Source organism: Lineus longissimus, chromosome 6 (assembly GCF_910592395.1).
Source record: "Lineus longissimus chromosome 6, tnLinLong1.2, whole genome shotgun sequence".
Lineage (NCBI taxonomy): Eukaryota > Metazoa > Nemertea > Pilidiophora > Heteronemertea > Lineidae > Lineus > Lineus longissimus.
Genome location: NC_088313.1, coordinates 11,621,567 through 11,634,320, shown reverse-complemented (window position 1 = coordinate 11,634,320; position 12,754 = coordinate 11,621,567). Strand labels below are relative to the sequence as shown.

General features: G+C 41.3%; 1 protein-coding gene across 4 annotated transcripts; it reads left to right on the top strand.

The window, feature by feature from the left end:
• The first annotated feature begins 592 nt into the window (after positions 1-592).
• Positions 593-12,337, top strand: LOC135489768 (uncharacterized). 4 transcript variants are annotated; one of them, XM_064775287.1, is made up of 5 exons: positions 593-655; positions 6,391-6,459; positions 10,817-10,856; positions 11,275-11,427; positions 11,945-12,337. In XM_064775287.1, the coding sequence occupies exons 1-5, from the start codon at positions 647-649 to the stop codon at positions 11,965-11,967; spliced, it is 294 nt and encodes a 97-aa protein (XP_064631357.1). In that variant the 5' UTR covers positions 593-646; the 3' UTR covers positions 11,968-12,337. The 4 variants fall into 4 exon arrangements, 2 of the variants coding, with proteins under 2 accessions (XP_064631357.1, XP_064631356.1); XR_010447219.1 differs by lacking the exon at positions 593-655 and adding an exon at positions 5,009-5,148; XR_010447218.1 differs by lacking the exon at positions 593-655 and adding an exon at positions 5,009-5,888.
• The last annotated feature ends 417 nt before the right edge of the window (positions 12,338-12,754 follow it).

Below are 12,754 nucleotides of genomic sequence, written 5' to 3'. Positions count from 1 at the left end.
GAACTGCCGGTGTAAAAGTAGAAAATGTCCCCTGGAAAAAGTGTCCGGCCCTATTGTATTCTGCTATAATAATAATATTTTTATGGTCCTATTATCTGGTCTATCGAGACCATGACTGACAATGCAATAGCTCAGAGATTGAAGCGCATAATAGAATCCTTTGTTTCCCGGACATTCTATCCTAGGACATTTTAAACTTCTACACCGGTCCAGTGTAATCGTTATTGTAGTCCTCTGAAGATGTCAGCCCGAGTCAGCTTGCAAGCACAAGGAAAATAGTGGAAGAGTACCCTCCCCTGATCCCCACCCATAAACATGCCCGCCCACGGACCCCAACCACCACCACGCCTTTGGCTGCACATTGATTTTTTTACTCTCTCCGCCTCACGTTTGATTGGAAATGCCCCCAAGCTCAGGATGATAGGCCTACTTTTTCCTATTCCGCTGGGTGATGAGTCAACCGAACGTAATCACGACGCCAATGGAGGTTCTTCGAATGCATTGCGAAAGTAACGAAATCAGCGCCTCTCGTCTCAAGATTGCGAAATGCCCGGTCAGCAGAATTTCTTAAAGAATCGGACCTCAATTCATTTGTCGCAATATATCGCTTACCATCGGGACGAAATGGATTCTACCAGTAACAATAATGATACAGGTAATAGCATGGTTAATGAAGATTTAGCAGGTATCAATATTATTGTGAAGTTTTCTTTACATAATCGACATTGGCGGCGTTTGGCCAACCAAACCAGCCAGCCCTGCATACAATGTCAATAACATAGGCCTATGCACATGATGCATCGAATGTAACTGAAATGAAATGCATGAACAGCAGGCAGCTGCTGTGCAGACTGACAGAGGTAGAAAGTTATTTATAATGGACCATTGACATTTAATAATAAGCGGAATCTTGATTGTTTGCTTGTTTCACCTATAGGAGATGGGTAGGCCTATTACTAGTATTGACACTAGTATTATTGTTAATGTTATGTTAGGTGAGCACACTCACTGACACTCACACTCACGGGCCATCATGGCCATGGCCATGCAGACGCAGTGACAGTGTGGGCTATTATAAATCACATAAACAGTACTGTGAGATGCAAACTTGTGATATCGCGATATGGGTAGGTAATCATTCAGTGCATCTCACGGTTTATTATAAGCCCACAGTGTGACGACAATCACAATTGAATAATGTCGATGCCAAAATCATGAAATGCGAGTATCGGATAGTGAGGCTATAGTTTTGTCCAAGTTGTTATGTAATCTTGGAAATCTGGACTTTTACTACAGCAAATACATTACAGTCATAGGCTCACTCTGAAAAGGTTCCCTTCAAACCTGGTACATGTGCAAACACAATTGGCATTTGGATTGTGAAAAACAAGGATGCAACTGTGACTCTTTCCCGTTTCCCTCTCTCTGCAACCAAACAATGGAGAGAATAAAGTTTTAATCCTTCTCGTATTGTTCTGGACACTCTCCACGCATGCGAGGAGTTTGGTCAGGGTCTTTCTCGAAACTGTCTATTGTACTGCCACATCGTGAGAAGATGATGGTATGGTACAAATGTAGATAGCCGTGGTATCTAGCACTGCATTTACAGAAGCTTAGCGGCCCACCAGGGCCCGTATTCATAAAACTTCCTACATTAGGTGTACTTAAACTCAGGGCCAAATTCATAAAGGGTGTTTAGCTTAAAACAGCGTTTAACTACTGAATAGACAGATTCTGGCCCTTCATGTGAATCTTCACAGAATACGAATATGCCCTGAAACTGATTAGAGAGAAGTTGTACATGTCTAACCCTTAAACGCCCTTTATGAATTTGGGCCTAAGTGTCACACTAAGCCAGGTATGATACTTATGTTGCTATTCATAAATGACCTTAAGTATCATACCTGGCTGAGTATGATCCCTATATGAAGGCATCATGCCTGAGGAATTTTAACCAGGCCAGTAATCACATTTCAGGGATTATTTTGTTGGTTTCTGTGGTTTGGCCGTGTGCCATGAGGACGTTACGGGATATTTTAAGCTAAGTTATTGGATTATACAATCATAAATGCATAACTTAATTGGTCGTGTAAATTGTATAGGCCTAGACGAGGGCCTACGGATGCGCCTGCATTCACTTCGATATGGACAAGAGTAAGAGGAAGCCGAATTTCTCAGAGACGGAAAAGTTTCGTCTTTGTGAAGAATATGAAAAAGAATTTGCTGTCATAACGGGTAAATTTAGCGCCATCTTATCGACGAAAAAGAAACATGACGCTTGGATTAGGATTACCAAAGCCATGAATCGTAGAAATCCATCCGTCATCCGTTCCGATGCCGACTTCCTCAAGAAGTGGCAGAACTTATGCTCCAAAATGAAAGATGAGGACAGGGATTACAAGAAAGAATTGGCGAAAACAGGCAAGTGCGATTTCAATTTCAATTTTAATTCCTCTTTGGCATGTTCGATATTGCTATTCGTTAGCCTTTACATTCGACAACACAGCTATCAAAAATTCTTTTTTTTCACTGACAGGAGGAGGTCCACCACCAGTTGAGCCGTCCTTGGTCTCGCAGAAAGTAGCATCGATTATCGGTGAAGACGACCCAACTGTTCATGGTATTGAAGGTGGCATTGATAGTTCACAGGCGAAGAAAACACAAGATGTTCCGCAAAGCATGCCATCACGAATTCAAAGCAGCAAGCCTGGGTAAGTTCACGCTTATTATAGCATAACCACGTGCAAGCAAAATATAGTTTTGCTAGTGATACGCCGATACTATCAAAAATGTTTTTGTTGCAGTACGCCTACCAGGAAGACCCCATCTTACACTGCTATCTTCTTAACGAGAAAACCATCAGCCGCTGCAGCAATACCCAATCCTTGCCCTGCGTTGTCAGATGAGGATACTGGTGTAGCTGAAACAAAGAAGCGAAAGGCCACTAATGATGATATCATCACGATGCAGAAAGAGTTGTTGTGTGCCGAAAGGTCAAGAGCGACATTGGAGATACAAAAACTTCAACTAGAAAAAGCTAAGCTTACTTTGGAAATGGAAGTTCTTCAACTTAAGAAGCAAAAACTATCTGTTGACAACCAGTATACAACCGATGAAGAACCATGTGACTACTCTCTGACAACTCTTTGAATAAAACTTGTCTTAAATGGCATCCATGAAGCATATATCTCATGTTTTAATTTTTTTGTACTTACGCCTATCAGAAGTGTTGGTTGACTAGTTGATTTCTTCGGGCAGCCCCATTGTGCCTGTCCGGTAAGACTACGACATTGTCTACATCATTATCTGGTTGTGGACGATATTCTATCGGCTCCTCATGAAAATCAGGCAAACCTCGGTTGATGGCAATATTGTGTAGAATTGCACATGCCGTAATTATCTCACATGATTTCTTTGGTGAATATCGCAGCTGCCCATGCAGGCAATGGAAGCGTCTCTTCCACTGCCCAATCCCTCTTTCAACTAAGCATCTCGTTGCTTTATGAGCGCGATTGTATAGACGTTGCTGAGCAATGTTCGGGTTTAGGAAGGGGGTCATCAACCATGGCCTCACCGGGTAACCACTGTCGCCTAAAAGCACTTCATCGCCATCTCGATGCTCAAAAAATGTTGAAACTCCACTTTCTCTGAGGATAACTGAGTCGTGGGTGCTTCCCGGCCACCTGGCAACAACATTGATGAATCGACATCGAGCGTCCATGACAACTTGGGTATTAATTGAGTAATAGTTTTTCCGGTTGACGTATCGCCATTCGTGTTGTCATGGCACTAAAATCCAAACATGAGTCCCGTCGATGACCCCCATAACACCTGGAAAGTTTGCAATTTGATGAAACTCTTGCACAACGGTGGGAATGTCTTGAGCACTTGGGAATTTGATAACTCGAGGTAGAAGAGGAAGCAAGGCATGAGTTACCTGAGAGATAACCCGACACAGGGTAGGCTGTGAGACGTGAATAGTATCGCCAGTAACTTGCTGAAAAGACCCCGATGCGTAGAACCGAAGAGCTGCAAGCACTTTAAGTTCCCTTGGGAGAGCATGGTTCCGCAGTGTTGTCGGATCAAGTTCCTCACCGATTGCATCTACCAACTCCAAAATAGTCTGCCGATCCAATCTGTACCGTTGGTATAATTCCAAGTCATTATAAACTTCCAATGGGTGAACTCGATCTCTAAAGACCCTCTCCCGACGCATTGCACGCCGCCTTGCCATTTCGTCTTGCGCTGCGAGCATAAATACTGCCATCCTCGTCAATGTCTCGTCCACAAATGAACGAAGTTAACTCTACACAACCAATATACTTTGACTTAGGACACCCCATGAGGTGTCTTATATATAAGTAGGAAATTGAGTATCATGCTTTGGGTAAGTAGCATATTGAATTCCACTTGAGCATGATACTTGACTTAAGTAGGTAGATAGGTATCATACTTTGACTAAGTACGTTTATGAATATGGGCCCAGGCCTTCATGTAGGCCTACCGGTACATTGATTTAGTTAATGAATTATGAGTGACTTCCTCACGCACGCTGTTATTGAAACTGAACCACTGAGGACCAGGAATGGTTATTAAAAGTGGACCAACAATGATTATGATGACAGTACAGTACTGCCACTTTTTAAAGGGTAATTAAATTAGCGCCATGTCTGCATGACAGAAATAGTAAAATGGGGATACAAAGCAGACCTGGCGATATATTATCGTGCAATGTTAGCATCATTGGGAATTGCCATTCTAAATTTTAAAGGCCATATATCAAGGTTTGAAAACATGCTTGATACTCATGAAATATGTTGAGGGTTAAAAAAACAAGATCCCAGACATTAAAAAATTATAATAATAAAGTCATTATTTAGTTATTTCAATTTTCAATTTTAAACTATTTGAATTTCCCACCACACACAACTTTAGATTAGTTCCACATGTGGCCGCTAGGGATTTTTTGATGACGTAGATCAGATCAGTCAGAACAAAGCAAGATGGCTTCCGCATACAGTTCAGAGAGTGAGAGCAGGGAATTTGAGGATGTTTTGGTCGATACAGAAGGATATTTAAACGTTGAGCCGTACATGTTCGAGCCATTAATATCACTAGATCATAGTGAGAGTGATCATTCGGACGAAAGTGATTAGAATTTGTGGTTAATCAATTTGCATGGCAGACCTGCCGATATAGCAAAGAAGACATTGATAGACGGTTGCAGATGCATAACATGTATGATTTTTGAACAGACTAATGTTGCACAATATTGTTTCGCCTCGTCAGTGTTGTAGGCCCTATCGCCAGTTATGTCATGACGCTGAACTACTATTGAAAAGTGACGGTATTATGCACAATCATCTTGACGTGACGATAAAATGCCGTGCAACGTTAGATAGGCCTAGATGTCAGATGACAATAATCTGTCATTGACAGTGGCTGTCACTGACACTGACCTGTGTCGCTGTCACCTTGCTATGGCTGGAACACAAGAAGACACTATGCGGTATCACAGGCCCCAATAGGGCCTACACATTATGTATAACAACCGACCTCAGCAGCCTCGGGCATTAAATGCAATTGACATGGTTGGAACAGCTGTTTTTAACAAGTGGCATTTAATATTCAGTTGGATGCAGATATCCGGCTTCATTTGATAATCCGTATCGATAAAGTGATCACTGCAAAGTTTAGCCGAAGGCCCAGGCTTCCAACACTCCAAACGTTTGCACTTCCGAATCCACAGCTTCCTCCTCTCTCATTCAACTGGCTTTGGAAATTCATGAAAATGGGTCCCATCCGTCATTCGATTGTTCTTTGTGCTATCCTTGACACAATTCGGAGCCACACAATACACCATAGTGAATGAAACACATTACTTCCAGGTGTGCATAATTAATTAAGGCCCTCCTGCTTTTATGATTGCATGACATGTACAGATAACCTGATCTACATCACAACTTTTGCTGAACCCGCCGCCTGGCTCTAACAAGCCAGTTGCTAGCCTGATTAGGTAATCAAGTTGTCAAACACATAATTGGCTATATCTTCAAAATGGATGGAGCTAATTGCATTTGGTTTTCTGTATTGTATAAAGTGTTAGGTACACTTTTGAAATCGTCTTACAGCAGAAAATGGCAAAAAACCTTGATATATGGCCTTTAACTTCTTCATCTTTGCGAAAATTCTGGCTGCATAGCAGCCATCTTTGAAATCTTTTTTCCGATTTCATTGCCAATGGTTGTATGCAGAGGTACAAATAATACCCAAAAGATTGAGAAGCAGATACACTGCCACTAAAAGTGACTGACAATAATCTTCAGATTGTGGCATGTGACCTCTTTGCTAGACCGTCTGACCCAGATGTGTTTGCCTTCTCTTTTACAGGCTGCACCAGCAAGTAGGCCTGAGGCAACTTCTCAACCTGTGAACAATAGGAAGTCAGTCAAAGCTAAGGTATGTGTGTGACCAAGTTTCCATCACCGAATTCTTTTTAGACCTTGAGATTGTTCAGACTTAACTTGTCATGTCCAATCTGTCATCATGACTTTATGGGAAAACCTGTGGCATGTTTGTCAAGGTTCCGCAGCAAAACATCCCCATAGCATAATGCTGCCACCTCCGTGCTTCACAGTCGGTACGGTGTTCTTTGGATTACCCCCCCCCCCCCCCCCCCGTTTTGCCAAACGTACTGCTGGCTTCTTTCTTGCCCTGCAGCCTCGTAGTCCACTACGATGCAAGACCTTCTGGACACTGGACAGTGACACATTTGTCTCTGTAGCTTCTAATTCCTGGCAGAGGTGTTTCTTGGGGGTCTGTGAAGTTGGCTCCCAGTTCCCAGTTCCCAGTTCCCAGTTCGTTATTCGTACCCATTTTGAAACATGGTGTGTTTGGGTACGAAATGGGCTAAGCATTTATTCCCAGTTCCCAATTCAAATTTCTTTCAAATATTAACCCTCCACAGTCCGATAACTCAACTTGGTGGTTTTAACCCTTTCCTACCAAGCTCTCGATTCAACTATCAGTGACTTTAACCCTTTCTGACCCATTTCCCGGTTCAAAATACCAGCTCCTTATTCGTCTTAACTCGTTTTAACCCTTTATAACTCCATTTCCCGATTCATTTACAGTCACTTTAACCCTTTCTCTAGTTTCTGACTCCATTTCATTCATTTGCAAGTCTCTTTAACCCTTTCTGACTCCATTTCCCAGTTCAAAGTGCCGTGGATCGAGTTTGTTAACAATATGCAGCGCCATCTTGGAAAAGCTGTGACGTCACCGCGGTATCGTCCTTGATTTGCAAGTCACTTTAACCCTTTTTTACTCCATTTCCCGGTTCAAAATGCCAGCTCCTTATTCGTCTTAGCTCATTTTAACCCTATATAACTCCATTTCCCTATTCAAATACTGGCTCCCAATTCAGCTATAAGTCACTTTAACCCTTTTTTACTCCATTTCCCGGTTCAAAATGCCAGTTCCTTATTCGTCTTAACTCATTTTAACCCTCTATCAGTCCATTTCCCTATTCAAATGCTGGCTCCCGATTCAGCTACAAGTCACTTTAACCCTTTCTGACTCCATTTCATTCATTTGCAAGTCACTTTAACCCTTTCTGACTCCATTTCATTCAGCTACAAGTCACTTTAACCCTTTCTGACTCCATTTCATTCATTTGCAAGGCACTTTAACCCTTTCTGACTCCATTTCCCGGTTCAAAATGCCAGCTCCTTATTCGTCTTAGCTCATTTTAACCCTATATAACTCCATTTCCCTATTCAAATACTGGCTCCCAATTCAGCTATAAGTCACTTTAACCCTTTTTTACTCCATTTCCCGGTTCAAAATGCCAGCTCCTTATTCGTCTTAACTCATTTTAACCCTCTATCAGTCCATTTCCCTATTCAAATGCTGGCTCCCGATTCAGCTACAAGTCACTTTAACCCTTTCTGACTCCATTTCATTCATTTGCAAGGCACTTTAACCCTTTCTGACTCCATTTCCCGGTTCAAAATGCCAGTTCCTTATTCGTCTTAACTCATTTCAACCCTCTATCAGTCCATTTCCCTATTCAAATGCTGGCTCCCGATTCAGCTACAAGTCACTGCTCAGCTAAGTCTGAAGTTTCTCGTACAATCAGGTGATAGGCGGATGACCGCAGTTGCTATATTTAGTATGGCCACTACGAAGGTGGCACTATTTTGAGACGGGTATCCCTGGTTTATCTTGTGTTATTGTGTACTGGCTGTCGCCGCCAGTGTAGCCATGCTTGTTTATACCACTTGCAGCTTGCCGCTAAGCTCCTCTCTCTTGCAGTCAATGAGACGACTTAATTACCATTCCTGATTTTAATCCCTTTCTCTGAACCAATCAGAGTGACTTGCAAATCAAGGACGATACCGCGGTGACGTCACGGCTTTTCCAAGATGGCACTGCATATTGTAAACAAACCCGATCCACGGCATTTTGAACTGGGAAATGGAGTCAGAAAGGGTTAAAGAGACTTGCAAATGAATGAAATGGAGTCAGAAAGGGTTAAAGTGACTTGTAGCTGAATTGAGAGCCAGCATTTGAATAGGGAAATGGACTTATAGAGGATTGAAATGAGTTAAGACGAATAAGGAGCTGGCATTTTGAACCGGGAAATGGAGTAAAAAAGGGTTAAAGAGACTTGCAAATGAATGAAATGGAGTCAGAAAGGGTTAAAGTGACTTGTAGCTGAATCGGGAGCCAGCATTTGAATAGGGAAATGGAGTTATATAGGGTTAAAATGAGTTAAGACAAATAAGGAGCTGGCATTTTGAACCGGGAAATGGAGTCAGAAAGGGTTAAAGTGACTTGCAAATGAATGAAATGGAGTCAGAAAGGGCTACAGTGACTTGTAGCTGAATCGGGAGCCAGCATTTGAATAGGGAAATGGACTTATAGAGGGTTAAAATGAGTTAAGACGAATAAGGAACTGGCATTTTGAACTTGGAAATGGAGTCAGAAAGGGTTAAAGTGACTTATAGCTGAATTGGGAGCCAGTATTTGAATAGGGAAATGGAGTTATATAGGGTTAAAATGAGCTAAGACGAATAAGGAGCTGGCATTTTGAACCGGGAAATGGAGTAAAAAAGGGTTAAAGTGACTTGCAAATCAAGGACGATACCGCGGTGACGTCACAGCTTTTCCAAGATGGCGCTGCATATTGTAAACAAACTCGATCCACGGCACTTTGAACTGGGAAATGGAGTCAGAAAGGGTTAAAGAGACTTGCAAATGAATGAAATGGAGTCAGAAAGGGTTAAAGTGACTGTAAATGAATCGGGAAATGGAGTTATAAAGGGTTAAAACGAGTTAAGACGAATAAGGAGCTGGTATTTTGAACTGGGAAATGGGTCAGAAAGGGTTAAAGTCACTGATAGTTGAATCGAGAGCTTGGTAGGAAAGGGTTAAAACCACCAAGTTGAGTTATCGGACTGTGGAGGGTTAATATTTGAAAGAAATTTGAATTGGGAACTGGGAATAAATGCTTAGCCCATTTCGTACCCAAACACACCATGTTTCAAAATGGGTACGAATAACGAACTGGGAACTGGGAACTGGGAACTGGGAGCCAACTTCACAGACCCGTTTCTTGGTCGTCTCAGGGTTAATGTGCACCTTTCTAACCAATGTGGGCTCATCTTTGGCTGTCAGCTTGCGCTTTCTTCCTGACCTTGGTAAGGTTGCTGTTGTCCCTGGGTCCCTGTACTTCCGCTTTATTGTCTGAACTGACGCCCGTGGCATATCAAGCTGCTTGAAAATGGCTCTTAGTGAAGTACCAGACTGGTTGAAGTGGACAGGCGACTCTATCAGATCTTGAGAGTACTCCTTTGACTTCCCCATGATGGCTCTAAGCTGGCAAATGACCTGAGCAGAAACCCAGTCCCTTTTATACTGCTACAGTGGCGCCACCTGAGCTATGACATAATCATGATGGTCAACAGGTAGTGGAGACAAGATAAAAGCCATTGCATTGCCCACCTCAAGGCCAAACAACTAGTAGATAAGGTAGGTGTATGTAAACTTATGACACTCTGAAATATGCATTGTTCTCAAATAGAGCTCATAAAAACAATGAAATTAATGAAACAGAAGTATGTTTTTTAGTTGATGACGAGATGTGATGATAGACTTCCTGTAAACTATATACTATTCCCGCGTTCTGTAGTTGCAGAGAAAGAGACAAGGTTATATCATCATTTGAATTGTATGTAAACTTTCGAGCACGACTGTACTCTCTAATTTTTGCCTTGGCCTCCAGAAATAATAGTGTATTTTCAAATTCTTTCTTACCAAATCTGAGTGTGTGTTATTATTGCACCACCAATATCCAATTTGATAACCAGTATGCATGTACCCAATTATTTGGTTGTCTAATTATCTAATTGTAATTTCTAATTCTAGTGTAAAAGTCAATAGTTCCCTTTTTTGTCATGGTAATGTTGTGGGCATTTTCTATTCTTGGCTTACATGGGTGAGCTTATATCCTTACGATTTCATCTTGTCCAGCATTGTTGGCTTTGACTTCGTCTGTCGTTAAGCACTTTTATCATATACCCTAAATGCAGTGATCTGGCAGACGTATATGATAAATAGAAAACTGCACGAGTGTCTGATCCGAGTATCCAGATTGCACTCGATGATTTTCTACGCAGGTCGAGAGCTTTTCAAGCCGTAGAAAATCATCTCGTGCAATCTGGATACTCGGATGAGACACTCGTGCGGTTTTCTTATTGTACATGTACATGTAAGAAGCACTATCAATGGAAACACGTACCATTTTTTTCAGAAAAGAAAAGCCAGCAAGGGAAAAGCAAGCAAGGCGAAGGGTAAGAAATTTTTATTAGATTCAAGTTGCCGTGTTGGAAATAACAGTGGTCATAAGATATATAGAAAATGTAGCACTTGTCTTCATGGCGTCATTGCATCACATCATCAGGAGGATAGAATTTTTGATAGAAATTTGCAACCATAAGCTGATTTAGAAATTTGCAACCATAAGCTGATTTAGAAATTTAATTTGCGGAGCAAAAACAAACAGTTATGTGATATTTCCATTGAAATAATGGACTCCTCGGAGTGCATGATGCAATGAGATTACAAAGAAACATTTAGCCAAATGTTCAGTTGTTGAAAGGTTTAATGAGGAACTGACCCCTGTATCCTCATATCCAATCGGGGGGGGGGGGGGGGGGACAATTTGGTCGCATGGCCATCAGAATGAAATGTAATTGACTTATTTTGCAGGAGACTATTGCGAAGCTGAGAGAATAGACAACTACGACCCCAAAAACAACACGTATTACATAAAGTGGCAAGGATATGATGCGTCCCACAACTCATGGGTGAAAGCGGAAGACGTAACTTCTCCTCTCATCTCTTCTTACAAAGAAAAATTAGGTAAATCATGATTGAAAGGATTATGGCTGTGTGCTCTATGCAGTTGATGTTGTAGTGGTTGTGAGTCAGGCTGATGAAGCTGTTTCTTAGAGGTAGTGCCCAATTCGAACAACTGTAGCTCATCACATAATTATCGTTAATCAGAATTGTGGAGTCAAAAGGAAGGATTGACAATCAATTTATTGAAATTCCTTCAGATGATACATTAAAAGATGTCATAAAACTCACCTGTCCATTCAAAAGGCTTTTGTATTGCAATTACAGAACGGTTTCTATTCAATAAAAACACTTCGCTGGTGAGAAAATTGTTGGGAACACTTCAAAGCAGTGGAAGTCTTTGGTTCAAAGGCATCTCAAACCAGTATGAGGTTGCAGCATGAATGCAGTGTAATTGAGATTTGCTTGTTTTCTTCGCCTTAATTCCATATATTTTGGTCGTGTACCCTTGAAGAAAATGATATGATGTCGTGTGATACTAATATCTGCATAATAGTGGTTCTTTTAATTTCCTCTATAGGTTCCGGAACGCACAAGAAGTGATGCACCTCATGTCTTTCGATTGTTGAAAAAATTGATGTGAATTTGTGCAAATCCTCCCGCCTGTGTTTTTTTGTTCAGTGGAATTTACGTATTTCGGTATTCCTTCTTCACCTCCACGCATTATTCATTCTGACATAAACTCACATGATCACTTTTGATGAAAGATTACATAATGGATAATACATGTATTGAATTGGCACAAATATAGTACAATGTAAACTTATCATATCTTTCATTAAAAGGTCTCATTAAAAGTAAATGTAAGTTACATGTACATGTACTGTGGAATTATTGTTTTTTCAGACAATCTGTGGCTGTTGTATACATGTATCATTCAATAAACGTGGCGTTTTTCATATTATTAGATACATATATAGTCTTGCCTTTATCTTTGCTACCTCCCAGCGACTTGACTACATGTATTATAAGGGACCATCTCAAAAGTATTTTGAAGCCTAAAAGACTACGGGTAAGTCATTTAGTCTTTTTGAGTGTGGTCACACCCAAGACTAAGTGACTTCAAAAAACGTACCTGTGAGATGGTCCCTGAATTCATACCTTGAGACAATATCCAGACCGGCACTTGATACTGAGTTCCTCTTGAATTGGCATCAATAGAGAAGTCTGGCTACATGTGCTAGGATTGCAAATTACAGCGTACTTTACATGTACATTGGACTTGGAGCTTCCCTCGGTGGATACCTCTCTAATAAGGACACCGGTGCTGAATTGGTTTGGGTGGAATTCCACAACCAGGACGCCTTTCAATTGCAGACGATATTGGAGT